The 18,802-nt window shown below is 44.8% G+C and overlaps 1 protein-coding gene and 1 non-coding gene across 4 annotated transcripts in view; both read right to left on the bottom strand.

Annotated features, from left to right (window-relative positions):
- HS1BP3 (HCLS1 binding protein 3) overlaps nt 1–16,578 on the bottom strand; it is a 78,257-nt gene extending 61,679 nt beyond the window's left edge. Inside the window, exons 1-2 of one of the 3 annotated variants that reach the window (XM_073335913.1) lie at nt 16,488–16,578; nt 5,503–5,668 (exon numbers count right to left, since the gene is read on the bottom strand). In XM_073335913.1, the coding sequence (XP_073192014.1) occupies nt 5,503–5,601 (99 nt within the window). In that variant the 5' untranslated portion in view covers nt 5,602–5,668; nt 16,488–16,578. Of the gene's footprint in view, nt 1–5,502; nt 5,669–16,251; nt 16,443–16,487 lie in introns of those variants that run through there. The other 2 variants (XM_073335914.1, XM_073335912.1) reach the window with 2 other exon arrangements.
- TRNAS-AGA (transfer RNA serine (anticodon AGA)) lies at nt 16,467–16,548 on the bottom strand. The gene has a single exon. It is a non-coding gene; the product is annotated as a tRNA-Ser (tRNA).
- Nucleotides 16,579–18,802: the final 2,224 nt, after the last annotated feature.

The raw sequence follows: 18,802 nt of genomic DNA, 5'->3' as shown, positions 1-18,802 counted from the left end.
GGGTTTGGAGGGCAGAAGAGGGATCATGGCTGGGGCAGGGGTACGGGAAGGGGTGCAGGTTTCAGCTGGGGGCGGGGGCTCTGGGGTGGGGCTGAGATTGAGGGGTTTGGAGAGTGGGAGGGGGATCAGGGCTGGGGCAGGAGTTGGGGCAGGGGGAGAGGCTCAGGGGGTGCAGGCTCTAAGCGGTGCTTACCTCAAGCGGCTCCCAGAAGCAGTGGCATGTCCCTTCTCTGGCACCTACATGGAGGCACGGACAGAGGGCTCTGCACACTGCCCCATCCGCAGGCACCACCCCTGCAGCTCCCATTGGAGAGCATAGGAGCCGGAGTAGGGCCATGCCGTGGCTTCCCAGAGCCGTGTGGTGCTGCCTCCAACCCTGTGCCCCGGCTGGAATGCCGGAGTGGGGCTGAACTGCCTGGTGTGGCCCCTGACCCAGCACCAGAGAGAGGCCGAGCCACTGGTGCAGCCCCCAATCCTGCGCCCTCGCTGGAACGGGTCCGAGCTATGTGGTGTGGCCCCCGACCCAGCGCTTCGGCCAGAGCGGGGCCGAGCCACATGGTGCAGCTCTCGGGCCGGCTTAAAACGGCTTGCAGGCCACAGTTTTCCCACCTCTGCCCTCGATATTCCCCAGGAAAACCACTTAACACTTTTTGTTCCAAAAATCCATTCTTGTCTGGCACATTGTTCCATATAGAACCCCGGGTCTCACATCTGTCACATCTCTCCCTTTGAGAGGTTACATACAATCCTGGCCCACAATAATACATAAGCCATTCATTTACTACAATGGACCCCAAAGATATTTAAACTTAATTCAATATGATCTCCCAAGGATATGACAGAAAATTGACATCTCTGTTCCACATGCCGCCACCACCTCCACCCCTTTGCCCATTCCATCGCTAAAAAAATCATAACCATCCAGCATCTCTTCATATCTCCCTCCCTCCAGCTCCTGGTTCTCACAGAGACCTGGATCCCTCCATCTGACACTGCAGCTGCCCTCTCTTATAGAGGCCTCTTCTTCTCTCACAGTCCCCATCTTAAATCAGACTGTGGTGGGGCTGTAGGGCTTTCTCCTCTCCTGTTCCTGCTGCTTCCAAACCTTCCTTCTTCCTCTTTCTCACTGTTCCTCTGCTCCTCCATGTCATCTACCATTGCCCAACTCCTCCTCATCATCCTTCTTCTCTGATTTTGATTCCTTGCTCTCTCTCTCCCTCTCCTCAGAATCTCCCACACTCATCCTTGGTGACTTCAACCGCATGCTGATGACCCATCCAACCCCGTAGCTGTATGTTTCCTCGACCCCATCTCTTAATTTGACCTGTAGTTCTTGTTCAGCTCTCTCACTCACAAAAAGGGCTCTTCACTCAACTTGGTCTTCACCAGTCTCTGCCCTCTTTTGCTAAGGTGCCCCTCTCTGACCATCACCTAATCTCTTTCAACATCTCCCATCAGCCCCTTCCCTCACACTCTGTCACTCAGCCTTTCTGTGCCTTCCAGTCCATCAGTGTTGATGACTTCTCATTTGCTCTCAGCCCTCCCTCCCTAGTCTCTTCCACTGATATCATTATTGATCCTCTCCATGCTTCATTCTCCTCCACCCTTGATTCTTTTGCCTCTCTCTGCCATTGCAAGTGTAACCCGCACATCTCCTGGGTGTGGTGTTCTGTCCCCTCTAGTGGCACCAAGGCCATTTAGAGAGAGATATTAATGAGACTGCTCTACAGCCTGAGCTAACAGCCATATAACTTTTAGCTCATGCAGTAGAGGCTCATGCATTTAGCTCCAGAGATCCCAGATTCGATCCCGCCCACCGATGACCAGGGTCGGACGGCGTTACACCAGGTCTTCCCTGCCAACCCCTTACATCTGTTTCCTCTGCTTCTGCTCTCGCACTGCAGAGCATCTCTGGCAGAAATCCTGAAACCAGCTGACTTCCTCTATGACTAATTCATTCGTCTCTTTCAGTTCTGCCACCTTCTGAGCAAAGCAACTCTACTTCTCCAACTCAAATGAATATCACGCCTGCAATCCCGGCTGCTGTTCACTGCCTTTGACTCATTTCTCAAACCCTTCCCTCCTCCAGCCTCTTCTTCTCCCTCTCACAGGATCTCAACATTTTCTGCCAAGAGAAAACTGACAACATACAATGGGACCTTCCTCTGCCCTTTGGCTCGCCTCCATTTCTCCCATCCCCTCCTACAACTCTCTTCACCTTCCCTCTGATCAGATGCAGAATTTTCTCATATGCTCTCCTCCTGTAACCCCCTCCACTTGTCAGAGTGATCCTATCCCATTCCCAGATCTCCCTTGCACCCACTCTCAGCCCCCTCCCTTACTCTTCTGCTTAACTGCTCCCTCTTCTCTAGCCCTTTCCCCTCAGAACACAAGCATGCTTTAGTTGCTCCCATTTTAAACAAAAAACAAAAAACTTATCCTTGACTCCACTTGCCTCTCCTGCTGCTGCCCCATCTGCCTTCTCTCTTTCATCTCTAAGCTCATTGAATACACTGCTTGTAATTGTTGTCTGCAATTCCTCTTCTCCAATTCCACCCTAGACCCTCTCCGATCTGGCTTCCAGGCTTTTCACTCTGCTGAAACCGCGGCCTCCAAAGTCTCTAATGACCTCCTGATAGCCAAAGCTCAGAACAAATATTCCATCCTCATCCTCCTTGATCTGTCAGCCACCTTTGACACCACAGACCACCTTCCTCTTCTTGAAATTCTGTCCTCCCTTGGTTCCTATGATTTTGTCCTCTCCATCCTAATTGCTCCTTCTGCATGTTGTTCAGATGATCCTCCTCATCCACCTGCCAACTTTCTGTGTGGGCTCCACAGGACTCTGTCCTTGGTCCCCTTCTCTTCTCCACCTACACCTTATCTCTGGGCACTCTCATCCGCAAACACACATTCAACTACCATCTCTATGCTGACAATTCACAGATCTGCCTTTCTACTCCAGGCCTCTCTCTTTCTTGGCCGGTCTCTCTGACATCTCTTTGTGAATGCCTAGTAGCCAGTTCAATTTCAACAAGGCTAAAACAGAGTTCTTAATCTCCCCGGCCCCTCAAAAGCCCCATCTGCTACTTCTTTTCTCAATCAGTAATAATATCAACACCATCCTACCTGCCAGTCAGGCCCATAACTTGGGTGTCATCTTCAACTCGGACCTTTCTCTAGATTAGGATGGAGAAAAAGATACAGTAGAACTGGAAAAGATACAGAGAAGGGCAACAAAAATGATTACGGGTATGGAACAACTTCTATATGAGGGGAGATTTAAAAGACTGGGAATTTTCAGCTTGGAAAAGAGATTACTAAAATAGGATATGATAGAGGTCTATAAAATCATGAATGGTGTAGAGAAAGCACATAAGGAAGTGTTATTTATAACTTAGAATAACACGAGAACCAGGGGTCACCCAATGAAATTAATAGGCAGCAGGTTTAAAACTAACAAAAGGGAGTACTTCTTCACACAATGCATAGTCAACCTGTGGAATGCTTTGCTAGGGCATGTTGTGAAGGCCAAAACTATAATGGGGTTCAACAAAGAATTACATAATTTCATGGAGGATAGGTCTATCAATAGGCATTAGCCAAGATGGTCAGAGATGCAACCCCATGCTCTGGGTGTCCCTAGCCTCTGATTGCCAGAAGCTGGGACTGGACGACAGGGGATGGATATCTTGATAATTGTCTGTTCTGTTCATTCCCTCTGAAGCGTCTGGTATTGGCCACTGTCAGAAGACAGGATACTAAGCTAGATGGACCATTTGTCTGATCCACTATGGCTGTTCTTACATTCTTATGAAGTGTGAAACCAGCTTTTGTCTGCAGTAGCCTCTTTTGCAGGTTTAGACAAACTATTTTCTTCATTTCAGTTTATTCAACTAGTTCAGTTCAATGACTTGTTCATTCATAGTTAGGAAACTAGTTGGGAGCTGAAAAATCAGGAAAGCTTGTTTTCCTCTTCCAACCTCTGAATAAAAACTCAGTGTGTGAGGATGAGCTCTACTATTTCGAAAACCTTGAAGGACATGATGACCAGAAATAATCAGTTCAATTGACTAACTACAGATAATACTCTCTTTGTTGAATACATCAGCTAACTCAAAAACATGCAGTCTTTCCTATCCATCCACACAGCTAAAACTTTCATCCAGGCTTTTATCATCTCATGTCTTGATTACGCCTCTCTGGACTAGACAAATGCAATCTTGCCCTGCTCATGTCTATTCAGAATGCTGCTGCAAAGATCATTTTCCTATCCCATCATTTTGTTCATGTCACCATCTCCCTGAATCACAGATTCATAGATTCCATGACCAGAAAGGACCACTGTGATAATCTAGTCTGACGTCCTATATAATGAAGGCCAAACTTCCCCAAAATAATTCCCTCCACTGGCTTCCCCCTTCTCTGTTACATCAAACATAAACTTTCACTTTCAAGGCCCTTCACAGCTTATCCCCACCCTACCTATCATCTCTCATTCACTGTCAAAAGGTTGACTCCTGACTCTGATAGGCCCATGATCCAGCCTCCACTGCCCACTTGTTACATTTTCAAATTAGCACCTTCATGCTTTGTCCTATGCTGCCCCTCATTTTTGGGAGGTGCTCCCCACAAACTTGCACAAATCCACCTCATTATCCTTCTTCAAAACCTTCTCAAAACTCTTCTTTGCCATGATGTCTACAAAAAAATTTGACAATGGTTAGGCTGCTGGTGTGCTGAGATCACTGCCTGTCATACTGACCAATAATGTCTCATTTTACTCTTCTGCCTGTTCTATACTTAGATTGTCAGCTCCGTGGGGCAGGGACCATCTTTTTGTTCTGTGTTTGTACAGTACCTAGCACAATGGAGTCCTAGTCTACGACTAAGTCCAAGGTGCTATGGTAATACAAATAATAACAGTAAACCAAACGTGAAGCATATACCTTACCACCCTATAAACTCAGGGTTTAAAATTACTTCCACATGCTCAAACTATTTTCCAACAAAGTCGGAGGAAAACTGAGCAAAAAATATTTGATGGGATAAAATTCCATTCCTATAAATCAGCTTTACTTTATGACTTCCCCAGGAAAGGTGAAATGCCAGGATGACTAACAATAAACAGGGAATTAGACCAATCTCACTGAAGAGTACATATTAAATTCAATAAATCACATTATTACTTAGCGAGAACAGCTTGGGGAGCATAGGTAGCCTCAGAAGATGTTGAAGATAGGGTAGGAAATCTCTGTGCTCCATGTCTTATGTGGAGACAATATTCATCTACTTTTGTAAAGTGCTTTGAAATGTTTGGCTGAAAAGCACAATTATAGATGCAAAGTATTGTTATTTTGGTAACAGCCCAGACTGTCATATTGAAGATTATGAATATGATCAAACATGTAATGTTACAACAGAATAAAAACAATAAACGCTGATAGAGGAAAAAAACCCAAAAGATTTCTTTATCAAACACAGCAATGATTAACTACTTACCATAAACTGAACCACATCTTCAGGTTTGTGCTTTCCTGATTTGAATGCAGCCAGTCGGGTAACAGCTACAATGTGATATTCCACATGGCCAGACATCATCTTCCCACGGATTTCCTGGTACTCTGGCACTGACAAGTCTATCCCTGTGTGAGCATTCTGAACTTCCCTAAGAACAAAAACAAAATGTTGATTCAAATATAGACAGCACTGACAGGAACACCTTTATAGATTGCCTCAAAGAACACTTGATCCAAGGTCCACTGAATTCAATGAAAAGACTCCCATTTTAATAGGCTTTGGAGCTGGAATTAAATTTGGTCCTTAAACCATTGCTATCTAGTGAAAATATGACACCACCAACTATGCTGTGAAAGAAATAACAAATGTTGCTTGTGTAACATTTAAGTATTTAAAGCAGCACTGACTATACTCAGCTTAACAAGATACACTGCAAAACCCATACACTTTAGCATCAAGACTGAAAAGTATTTTGCATTCATTTTTAATCGCAAACTTGAAATTTGCTGCAGCCAAAAGAAACTTCTCCAATATGTTGCTAACTAACCTCCACAGGATTTTAGCCGAAGGGTCATATTTTCAAAGGTATTTAGGTGCGTAAAGATGCAGATCAGCACCTAACTCCCATTTCAGAAGCACCTAAGCCCCCTTTAAATATATATTACATTTAAATTTCTACTTTATACTATTTGAGATTATCTGTGAAAAGGTTAATCATCCTCTATTCTACTGAGAAATACCTTCTATTGTACTTTGTATTACTCTGTTTAAAATGCCTGCCCCTTTGCAAGGAACAGCAACTCCAATTAACCAAAGCAAAACCACTTTTCATAGCATGCAAATCACCACAAGCAGGTCTACAGATTTTCACGGCCACATCACCTAAACGTGCACAAATGAACTTCCTGCTATTTGCTCACCTTCAGCATGCTCCACCCACAGATGAGATGGAGAAAGGACCATCAGCCTCAGTCTCTGTGGCATTGCCTGCTTTGAACCCTCAGATATCTTAGAATACTTTTTTTTTTTTTAAACATACACCACGGGGGCCAAAGCAACCAACATTATTGCTGCAAAGGTTGTTTGTTGTCACAGTGAATTACGGGACTGGACCTCTAGGCCCTGTCCTCCTCTCTGGTATACACATAACTTCCATTGATTACTGTTGGAAATATTTATTATTATTATGCAGGATATTATCATGACACTAATTTAACCATAAATTCCTTTATTAAATCCAAAGCCTGAATGGTATTTATACAATTGCTCTAAACATGCTTAAAAAGCCCAAAAAATAAGCAATAAACAACAAGCAATTTACTGCATCCAAACAGTAGCAAAACATTTATAAGACTTTGATCAAGATACTTGCAAAAGGGCTAAGCCCAGTGGTGCTTAGACCCATAGTGGCTGGCTCCAACATGTTCAAGCAGGTATTAGTAATGAACCTTTTAAGAGTTTACTTTTTATACCCCTTAAACAGGCAATGTCATTGCCAATTACTGACTTCAGCTAAAAAACAATTTGAGACAGTTCACTTTTATTTCCAGTCTTAAACCAGATACAATTTACAACAGCGTTTCTCCCTAAGCCCTTTCCTCCCTATCTCTTCCCCTCGTTCTTCTTGACCAATAGTTTTTCCTTTGCACCCGCATTCACATAGGCCCCAGTGTTGGAGATAATGCTGGTATGTGGGGTGGGAAAGCCCACGGTGGCTCTTTTTACAACAAATTCTCTTTGTCTTATTTAAAGCCTCTGCAGTCACCCCTATCAGTCAGAGCCCTTCTTTTTAGAAATTTCCCCTTATTTCATCAGTGATTCTTTGGACCAGACAACCTCCCTACTTCATTCCTTCTCGCTTTATAACTCATTACTTTCAAGGTCTTTCTTTATAACACATATTTCTTTAACCAAATTTGAGCTAACTTAAATTATTTATTCTACAACTACAGTGACAGTTACTCATATTCTGGGCCAGGAGAATAGGAGCCCTGGATTTTGCACCTCGAGTTATAAGCAGAGCTGCATCTGGCTAAAATTCACGAGACCTATGCAACACTGCATACTCAGGCAAAGTCCACAGTAACAGCTGAAGGTTAAATCCTGGCCTCACTGAAGTCAATGGGAGCTTTGCCACTAACTTCAAGGGGCCAGCATTTCACCTGGAGAGTTCTGCCTGAGTAAGGAGGGAATAAGGAACACTGATAGGAAAAACAGGAATCTGCTTGAAAGCAGGGACAGCCTGAGACACAATGTGAACATGTGCTTGAGAGCCAAAGAGAGATTCAGATTCTAAGGTTTTGTCTTTACAGATAAAAAAAAGTGTGTTATTACCATAGGATAACTAACGTGCATCAGCTATCCTACTGTAAAGTCCTAATGGAGGCAATGCACTGTAGTTCTACCATGGCAACTAGGCAAGGTCAACCACGGGTGGGGAGTGCTAGCTACCTGGCAGTAAAAACTACAGTGCCTTGTCTCTATTAAGATTTTTCAGTGACATAGCTATTGTGCAATAGTTATCTCACTGTAAAACACACACACAGGCTGTGTCTACACTTTAAACTGTGCAGCTGCACCACGGTAGTGCTTCAGTGTAGACACTCACTCCAGTGATGGGAGGGATTTTCCCCTCACTGTATTTAATCCACCTCTCCAAAAGGCAGTAACTAGGTCAACAGAAAAATTCTTCCGTCAGCCTAGCACTCTCTACACCAAGGGTTAGGTTGGCTTGGATGTGGGTATATGGATTTTTCAAGCTGAGCTGATTTAATTTTCTATTGTAGACCAGACATACACACCCTCCCTTTCGGCAATGAAGACAAAGCCTCAACTCTGCAGTTCATCAGCCAGCCCATTCCCTTTCTGACAGCTTGGGGCCCTGCCTTTACACAGGGTCCACAAATCATAAAGCCAGACCTACTGACAAGTTAGTGTTTTGATAGAACTTGGGCCTGCAGAAGAACTGGATTACACATTACTTGGTAGATTCTAAAACAACAGCTGTGTCTGGGACTTGCAAACTTGGCCTCTGTTTTAAGTATTTGCTATCCAGTATGGCCACGTGTTTGGAAACAGGTCACATTTCATAGTTCTTTTTGCTTCTTTCCAAGTGTCTCCCTCCCTCTTATTACACTGATCGCTTTACGTGCTTCAGAGGTTTCTTCAGATCACTGGAATTGTGCTGAAGCTCATAAAGTGAACGAGGCAGCTAAGATGAAGAAGAGCATTGAGAACTACCAGCTAATCAGAAATTGATTCAAACTTTAGCTGGGCTGATGCTAGATATTATTAATATAAATTGTTTATTGCCAGGTAAAAGAAACTCGTCTTCCAAACAGAACCACAGTGACCATCTTCAGTTACTACGGCACCATTTCAAAAGCAAATAGGAGCAGTGAGGATACCAGGCATCCATCTGACATGAAAGATGTTCCAATTCACTTTCCAAAAAGAGTATCATTCATCTTCCTGTTCTAATCATTGTACACTGTTGCTGTGCTTAGTTAAACAGTTGTTACCTCAGATGTGTCTACCTTTGAGTGATAGGTCAACAGTAATTTGTACTTTGATCTCCTATCCATTAAGACAAAAGGCAAGTGCAAGATATTTTAGACAGATTGAGTAGCAGACAGCTATTTACTTTAGGTACTTATATGGCCCCATTAATGTAGTATCTGAGTGCCTCTCAGTCTTTACCCTCCCAACACCCCTACGAGGTATTCTCCCGATTTTATCCTTAGGGAAGCACAGGGAGACTAAGTGACTTGCCCATGTCACACATGAAGTCTGTGGCAGAGAAGGGAATTGAATTTGGATGTCCTGAGTCCTAGATAAGTGCCCTAGCCAATGAGCTTCCTTTCTCTAATGTGAATATGATAGTGCTCTCAAGATCCTTCTTTATTGTTTTGTGGTGGAGTATGGTTAAGGATTAATGGAGGGAGGTTTTGGGAAAAGCAGTACACTAAGTCGTGTAGTACAGTACAGTATTTTCATTAACATTACAAATTCCAGAGTATACACCAAGGCACTATGTTCCGGCTGTTCGGATAGTCCCAGAAAGGCTGTACCTACGTGTAGGTCAACACGCAAAAATTCTAAAGCCAGGTTACACTCAAAAGTTAAGTCAACCCAGCTACCTTGCTCTGGAGTGTGAAAAATCAACACAGTTAAGCCAACCTAACCCCTAGTGTAGACAGTGCTAGGTCGATGGAAGAATTCTTCAGTTGACCTAGCTGCTGCCTCTCGGGGAGGTGGATTAACTATGCCAATGGGAGAATCTCTCCCATCACTGTAGTGCACTGGTCCCCAAACTGTGGGGCATGTGCCTCCCTAGCGGGGCGCAGGGAAATATTTTTGGGGGGAGGAGGCGGCGGGGCCTGGACCAGCCTCCACAAAGGCCAGGGAGGGAGCACCACTCAGTCCCCAGCTCCAGCCCCGGCTCCACTCTCAGCTGCAGCTCGGGGGAGTGGGGGCGGACAGGTTGCATTATGGGTAAGGGGCGGGGCGCAATGGAAAAAGTGTGAGGACCACTGCTGTAGTGAGTGTCTACAGTGAAGCGCTTAAGTTGTGCTACTGCAGTTTTTCAAATCTAAACAAGCCCTAAGTAAGTCACTGTATTTCAGAAGGGAGAAAAAGAATGGCTAGATGTATATGTGCTGTATCACTATGTGTACGCACAATGCATAAAAAAAAACCTGGAGTAAATCCTCAGCTGGTGTAAATTGCGGTAGCTCCCCTGACTGCCATAGAGATATACCAAATTACATCAGCGGAGGATCTAGCCCTACATTTGAAATTCATTTCGATAACACTTTTCAATTATGCCAAAGTGCTGTACAGAAACCAGCAATACCGTGAGGGTAAGCATCCAAAGTTGATGCTAGAAATAGCATGATTAGTTTTTCAACGTAACTTTAAAAAAAGAAAGAAAAGCACAAGTATTATACAAAGAAGAATTTTACCAAGTAAATGCTAAGTAGGCAAAGACCCAGATGGTAGCAGTAATGACATTTCAGATAAGAGTGTATAGAGTGAAAGATTACCCACTGTCCTAAGAGTTAATGAAAAAGGGATCATGTCATAAGCAAAAGAAAGCTATATTAATGAGACCATGAGCAGCTTTATCTCAGTTTGCCAAAACAAATTAAGAAAGTTTAATATAAAACAATTAACAATATTTTAGTGTCAAAATGTTCATAATTTAAGATTGTGTACAGTACTCAGATAATGCACCTATAACTATGTTTGTTGAAAGAGAAAAAGAAACAAAGATGAAACTGTTTGGAAATGGTAAAGTCCAACAGATCAAGGAAATGTTACTGAGCAGCGACACCTGGCTTGGTAAGAACAAAGGTAATGTTTTGCACAAGACAAAATTAAAATTATTTGGCAGATGCTTTAACATACACATTTTCCAAAATGCTTAAAAAGTTAGACAAGAACACAATCAATATGCTCATTTAATCCCACTCCAACTTGTTTTCTTCTTCTGCCATTTTAAGATCCACAGTATTATCTCCCACCTGGTTCCATATCTGAGAAGCTACCCCAAATTATCTACAATAGTTTTGAAGAGGGAATGCCAGCATCCCATTACACCCTTTGTTCACTGGTAGAAAGCAAGACATTTTATAAGGGCCAAACTTTGTGTTCAACAAAACAGACAGTGTAGTATCACTGGCTGGAAAATAAAACACTATGCACAGAGATGGGGATGTTTTCCTATTTCACCAGTGTACATCTACAGTAATTCCACTGACACTGTTAGTGTAACTCTAGCTTTACACTACCACCAAAAAGGAATTTGGTCCACCAAGTGGTGCTTTTGTAATCAATAGCACTAAATATTATTTGAACACGCATCTCCCTGTTTTTCCTTCCCTGCCTGTTTTTTAAAAGTGAAATAAAAAAGGGGGTGTATGTGTAAAAAATTGAGTTTCTTTTGAATTAATTTTGTTTTCCTCCTTGTTTTTACCCTTAAAAATAACAGGAATGACAAATCCGGTCTTCCCTGGATTTGTCTGAGAATTTCTTGAGGCTCAGAGATGTTCATTATAAATTCTCACGCCTCAATTGTTACAGGCAGGCTTCCAAGTGTTCATTAGGTATTAGAGTTTTAAATGTGCTTTAAAAAAAAACAGAAAAGAAATAGTTTTAAATAATCTAACTACAAATCCCTCCCCCTCTCAACATGTCAGGTTTCCCTGTGTGCTTTAATGTGATGTCATAATTGAACTAGTTCTTTAGATACTGATGAGTTTTCCAGAGTAGACAAGACATAATTTCTAATGTAAAAACCAAGTTGAATTTTTTTTTAAACAAAAAGACTGAGGTTTCTTTATAAATCATTTTAAAAAAAACAAAAAAAAACCCAAGCACACTAGCCCAATTTCTCACCCACCCCTCTTTACAGATCGTGTTGAAAAGGAACATGATCCTAGGCCCACTGACTTCATTGAGGCCAGGATTTCACCCTAGGTACCTAATGTTATATGCTTTATGTGGTATTCTGTCTTGTCCAAATTCCCTTTTTTTCCCTCTAAACACTGGCAAAGACTCATTTTAAAATCAAGCCAAATTCTGTTCTCAGTTACACTAGTGAATTGACTTTACCAGGGTTGTCCTGATGTAAGAAAACAGAATTTTGCCCATACTGCTTAGATGTTTGCACAAAAGATTGCTTCGCTCACATATAAATTATGGCTGTTATTTGGAGTGTCTTCTCCATCAGTGGCAGCCAACAATGCTGAGTAAGGGACATCTGACAGTAAAATCTGTTTTGTTTTAAATCTGGATTTACATTAGAGACAACACTCCCCAAATGCTTACTCACTCAGATTGCAGCAGTAAGAGTTAGTCAACAGTTCAGCAGGCTGGTAGTTTTGACTAAGTTCTGTTTCTGGTAACAAATCCTTAGACACATCTCTATATTGCAGATTCATAAAGCAATCTGTTCTCCCTCTCCCCACCCACAACAATAAGAACAGGAAAATGTTTCGACAAACCATCTACCATTATTCCAGCTTCCTCAGTCCATGGAACAACTCTTTTGTCTAGATGAAATCTAGCAGCTAGTCAACATTCTTGTATATTAAGATAGCAACTGACTTCTATGTATTGGGATCAAAACACTAGTTTAACTACAAGGGTTACTGAATCAGAGTTCTTAAAGGGCTATCCACCCGCCCAGAAAAAAAAATCACACTGATTTTTGGGCTTTTTTCATATTGTCAGAAATAACAGCTAAGATTACTATAACGGAAAGAGATTAGAGAGGGGAATGATATTTTTGTTTGCAGTTTGTTAACTTTGTGCCTTTGACAGCACTTTGCGTATGGTCAGATTCATCGTCATTGTTTCCCAGGTGCAGTTTCCCTGTTATTTGGGCAAATCTCTCCCACAGTAACAGGGGAGAGAATTTCATTTATTTATTTATTTATTTTTAATTAGGAAATTGCGATCCTAAAACCACAAGGATTGGCAGGGAAATTCAGGCAGATGCATTATCTGAAGCGACTTTCGAGTTTTTGAATTAAAAGTTTCAAAATGAATGTCCCTAGGACATTTTGGCTCTCTCAATATTGTTATTAATTGAATTTTGGTAGCACCCAGGGGCCCCACCATGCTCAGCCTTCTATAATTACACTGAGTAAAAGACAATCCCTGCCCAGAAGAGTTTACAATCCAAGGCTCCGACCCTGCAACATTAGAGAAATGCTTAAACTTTACCATGAGTCATTCCATTGATATCAGTGGGACTATCATAGTAGTAAACAGGGCATCATTTGTTATGGGACAAGGGAGGCAATTGCCTGCCACCAGACCTTGGTCCCCCCCACAGACTTGTCCGGGGTCTATATGCGCCAATATATCGTCCACTCTATCCTGCCCAGACTTTGCAGGATATGATATAATCATATATAATGTTCTATATACTGACACAACTTTGGCCTCCTTCTCCCCCTTCCATAACAGTTCTGAAATGATGCCCCTAGCAGTAAAGCTAAGTGCAAGCATGATGGCAGAATTGGGGGCCTAAATAGACAAGACATACAAGGGGTGGTGGAAGGCAACAGAACATACAAGCGGAGCTAACAGAGTGATGGTTCACAAACAACATGTTAGTGCCATGATTTTTTGTTAGTTTATTTTGATTTTCATATGATTTTTATGGGGTGTTGTTGATTGTACATTGTATTATATCCATTACAGCTGTTGCAGGGGGGGAGAGAAGAGATGGGAAAGGAAGGGAGAGAGGGCTAAAGGGAAAAACAAAGGAAGGGAGATGAGAAAAGAAAGGGGAGTGGAGTGGAGGGCAGCTGGAGTTATGCTGAAATAAGGAGGGTGATGGAGCAACAGCCAAAGAGCAAAGGGGGGAGGAATGTACAATGTTAATCTGTTGTGTTTGTTAATCTCCTACCACTAGTTAACACTCCCCTTTTAATGTATTTTACATATAGAACATAATAATAATTCTTATATAGCACTTTTCATTAGTAGATCTCAAAGTACTGTGCAGAGGAGGGCAGTATCACTAACCCCATTTTACAGATGGGGAAACTGAGGCATGGAGATGACCCAGTAGGTCAGTGGGAGAACCACAAGCAGAACTCAGGTCTCCTAAGCCCCAGACCAGTGCTCAAGCCACTAGGCACGCTGCCTAGTTAAATATCACCAAGCTTACAGTAGACTATAAACAGAAATAAAGATGAAGGCTGGTCTACGCACATCTGATAATGGGTACTATTAAAAGCACATGCAGATTTTTCCCTATACTTAATTTACAAGATTATTTATTATTTGTACGGTTGCAACAAGGATACCTGCTCATGGATCAGGATCACATTGTGCGAGGTGCTGTACAAACACAGAACAAAAAGATGGTATTTCTACTGTACCTTGCACATACTCATTCTCCAACAAGCGTGGAAACAAACATGCCAATCCCACAATTTTAGGAACTCCGCAATTTCTGCTGCGTTCTACAAATTCTAAACTTTTCTTATAAAAAATTAGGTTTATATTAATTATTATTATTATTATTATCCTTTTGACTGAGGAGCAGCCAAATGCCCTCAGCCCCTGGTAGGATTAGGCCCTTACTGAAGAGTGAGCAATGTTTACTTTCAGGATATTATTTGTCGAATCACCCATTTGTAAAATTGTTTTAGATGAATTACCTACAATCACAAAGAAGGCCATAAAGCAGCCTGTGCTCTTCCCAGCTCTATGGTTATAAATAAATAATTTTGATGACTGTATACACTACTCTATAGCAGTAGATAGCTGTATTCTACAGCTGCAGAGAACCTCGAACATTTTAAGAGAAGTCACACATTTTTCACTTGTAATCTCACATCCAGAATTCCTAGCAGGGCAGAAATTAAAATGGATTACTTTACACCAATTAAGAAGGCATTGCTGGCATTGCCATGCAGCATCATAACAGGCTTTGCAGAACCATTGCCTGGCGGTACCTGCCTGTAAAGCTATTCAGAGGCAGGCTAATGTGAAGGGAGTCCTGCTGCACAGAAAGAGACGGATTGTTGCCACACGTTTGTGTTTCTCACCTGCAGAGCCCAGAACCCAAGGGTCAGCGCTGAAACCTTTGAAGTTCAAGAGTTTGTTGCCAGTCCCATAACTTTGGATACCAGTAAAGGAACTGGTTTCAGAGTAACAGCCGTGTTAGTTTGTATTCGCAAAAAGAAAAGGAGGACTTGTGGCACCTTAGAGACTGACCAATTAATTTGAGCATAAGCTTTTGTGAGCTACAGCTCACTTCATCCGATGCATACTGTGGAAAGTGTAGAAGATCTTTTTATACACACAAAGCATGAAAAAATACCTCCCCCCACCCGATAAGCTATTACCAGCAAGAGAGTGGGGTGGGGGGAGGTATTTTTTCATGCTTTGTGTGTATAAAAAGATCTTCATCGGATGCATACTGTGGAAAGTGTAGAAGTGAGCTGTAGCTCACGAAAGCTCATGCTCAAATAAATTGGTTAGTCTCTAAGGTGCCACAAGTCCTCCTGTTCTTTTTAGTAAAGGAACTAACAACCTCCCAGGCGGGCCAGGCTTTAGAATGGTGACACTATCTGGGAAAGAGAAAGTCTCAAGAGCAGGAAGCTGGCCTGGTAGCTGTTCAGAGGGAGGGAGGCAATTCAGAACTGCCAGGCGGTCAGATCGCCTTCAGATCACCCACCTCCGCAGTGCCCCCTTGGCACTGTGGAAAGGGATCACAGCTGATTGCTGCGAGCGCTGCCTAGCCCACCCCCTCCTCCGCCCAGGGCAGAGCGCCAGCGGCTCCCCGGAGAGCCCAGAAGCTCGGGGGGGCGCCTGGCAGCCAGGCCCGGCCGAGGCCCCAGCGCGGCGGCACAGAGGGGGCACCAGGCTCTGCCGCGGCCGCCCAGTTCCTGGCCCGGGGGTGGCCGCAGGCAGCGCTCAGGCGGGGCGCCCGGCCGAGGCTGCCCTGGCTTGGGGCGGGAGGCTCCAGCAGGAGGGCGCTGCAGCCCCCCGCAAATCCCTGTCCGGCCAAGACCGAGTCCCGGGCAGGGTCGGGGCAGAGCCCGCGGAAGGGAGGCGCAGGCCGCAGCCCCGCGGGCGCGGGGGAGTCCCGGGGCCGTGTCCCAGCGCGGGCTGCGGCCGCAGGAGCGGGGCGCCCCGGCGAAGGAAGCGGCAGCTGCCCGCTGCGGGCCCGGGGAAAGTTCCCCGCCCGGAGGCCCGCCTCACCTGCTGGTGACCAGCACGGCCGGCGCCGCGCCCTGCTGCATCCTGCCGCCCCCGGCCCGGCTCGGAGTCCCGCGATCGCTCCCCGGCTAGCGGCCAGCTGCCGCGCAGGGACTCCGTGCTGGGCAGGCGTCGCTCCCCCGGCCTGTTTTCCGGCTGCTCTGCCCCATGAGGGCGTTTGTTTAAATTGCAAAGGGGAAAAGAAGCCAAAAGAAACCCGTAGTCGGCAGGATTCGAACCTGCGCGGGGAGACCCCAATGGATTTCTAGTCCATCGCCTTAACCACTCGGCCACGACTACACCTTCTTTGGCGTACTTTCAAAGGGTGACTCTACAAATTCCTGGCTCTTGCTCTTGTTCTTGGTATGTTGAAAATGTTTGTCTGGCACTGGGTGTCTGTAGTCCAGTGTCACCAGCTGAAATAGGCTGCTCATCTGTTGTGTTTGTACTTTAACTAGTTCCCGCTCCATAGTCTTTCCAAATCTTAGCAATAGTGCCACGCAGTGTCATCACCTTTAATAAAAGAATCCACTAACTAAAATGTGTCAGAATTGTTCTCAATATATTTGTCACTGAAGGATTCATGCCCCCACTTAATAACCTTTGCCCTCTGATGAGATACAGAATATGATTCAGCCTTGTATGCAACTCTTTGCAGTTCAGCGCAAAAGGAGCACTTTGATGCTGACCTAGAGGCACTTTTGTTTGGCACCCCTAGTAGCTGAACTCATGAAAACACAGACTGTACCATGAGTCTGTGTTCTTCTGTAGAAACGAAATAAACACCAAAATATGTTATTAAAACTCGAGGCCTGATTTTACAAACTCCTACTGGCCAGGCAATAAAGTTAGTAATGGATGTCAATGTTTTCAGGATCAAGCCTTTACTTTCACACTTTGAAAGAAACACACTAACCACACATACATCCTTTCCCATCCCTCAAAAAAAACAAAACAAAACAAAAAAACCACAGTTACACATAATATACATATATGCAATTATTCCTAGGCAATGTTCCCTCTAATTTTTTCCATCCATGTGCAGAGTGAATTTTGTTATGTGCATCAATATGGAGGTGATGTGTGGAGGGGTGGGGCTAAGGGGATTGGAGTGTGGGAAGGGGCTCAGAGCTGGGGCAGAGGGTTGGAGTTGGGGGTGAGGACTCCAGCTGGGGTTGCGGGCTTGGGGTGGGGCCACAGATGAGGGGTTGAGGGTGCAGGAGGAGGCTCAGAGCTGAGGCAGAGGGTTGGGCTGTGTGGCAGGGGTGAGGGCTCCGGCTGGGGGTGCGGGCTCTGGGGTGGGGCCGGAGATGAGGGGTTTGGGGTGTAAGCTGCCTCGTGGCTGAGGCGGGGAGAGAGGACTCCCCCCCATCCCTCTCTCCCCGCAGCAGCCCTGGGGCTCAGGGAGAGCGTCTTTCCCTGCCACAGCAGCTCCGGGGCTCGGGCTGAGGCCAGGAAAAGACGTCTCTCCGTGCCACGTCTCTCCCTGCACACCCCAAGCTCCCCACCCACCCGCTATTCCTCTCCTCACCCTAAACCTCTCTCCTGTCCAGGCCCCTGTGACTGTGCGCCTGTGCGGATCTCCTCATCCAATGCGCAGCCCTTCATGGGCTCCTGGCCGTGCAGGCACGCACCTTAGAGGGAACACAGTTCCCGGTTGCTGGTTTCTTATTTGAACTTCTCCCACCTGCCAGTTTCTCTGCACCTAAAAAAGTGCTACTTCTGGGTTCACTTCTGCTGTTTCCCTCCTCCCGCTGGTCCTGCCTTATGCTGCTCTTTGCTGTTGATGTCTCTCCCTATGCCCTGGATACCAACACTTCTCTAGCGACATAGGGATGCGACATGGATGCAGCTGTGCTGCTGTAGAGCTTAAGTGAAGACGCTCCCATGCTGACAGAAGAGCTTCTCCCATCGGCCTAGTTAATCCACCTCCCGGAGAGCTGGTAGCTATGTCGACGGGAGAAGTTCTCCCGGCAACATAGCATTGTCTACACAGGACGTTAGGTTGGTATAACTACATTGCTCACGCGTATGGATTTTTCACACCCCTGAGCAATGCAGTTACACTGATATACATCTGTAGTGTAGACCTGTCCTCAGGCTCCAAATCCCCTTTCAGGTCCAGATTCCTCTGCTGAGTCCTCCAATTAATGCAACAGAGGTACAGGGCATTGGGTTTGGGATTGTTTTGGTTGGTGCTCCAGGATGGTCTGTTCCAAGTTAAGGAAGATGGGTGGTGGGTAACTTAGTAACCAAGTCATCTGACTGTTACAAAGCAAAGTAAAACTACTAGATGTTGTAAAATACCTGGTGTCCTCACAAGTGAAATTTCAGTGTTTTGCAAATAATCAATATAATTTACCATTGTACAGTGGTGCCGGGCCCGGCTCCCTGCTCCAGGTGTTGTGACCTGGCGCATGGGGTTGCAGCGCTGCTCACTCAAATTTGGCCTGGTCACCACCACCCCCATCATGATGGAGGTGCAGCTGGGCCAAACCTGAGTGGCATTGTGTCCCCAGGCACCAGGTTTCAATGGCCAAACCTGGGCCCAGCC

The sequence above is a fragment of the Lepidochelys kempii genome, chromosome 3 (genome assembly GCF_965140265.1).
Source record: "Lepidochelys kempii isolate rLepKem1 chromosome 3, rLepKem1.hap2, whole genome shotgun sequence".
NCBI lineage: Eukaryota > Metazoa > Chordata > Testudines > Cheloniidae > Lepidochelys > Lepidochelys kempii.
The sequence above is the reverse complement of the archived record's forward strand: the minus strand, read 5'-3'. Positions and strand labels throughout refer to the sequence as shown.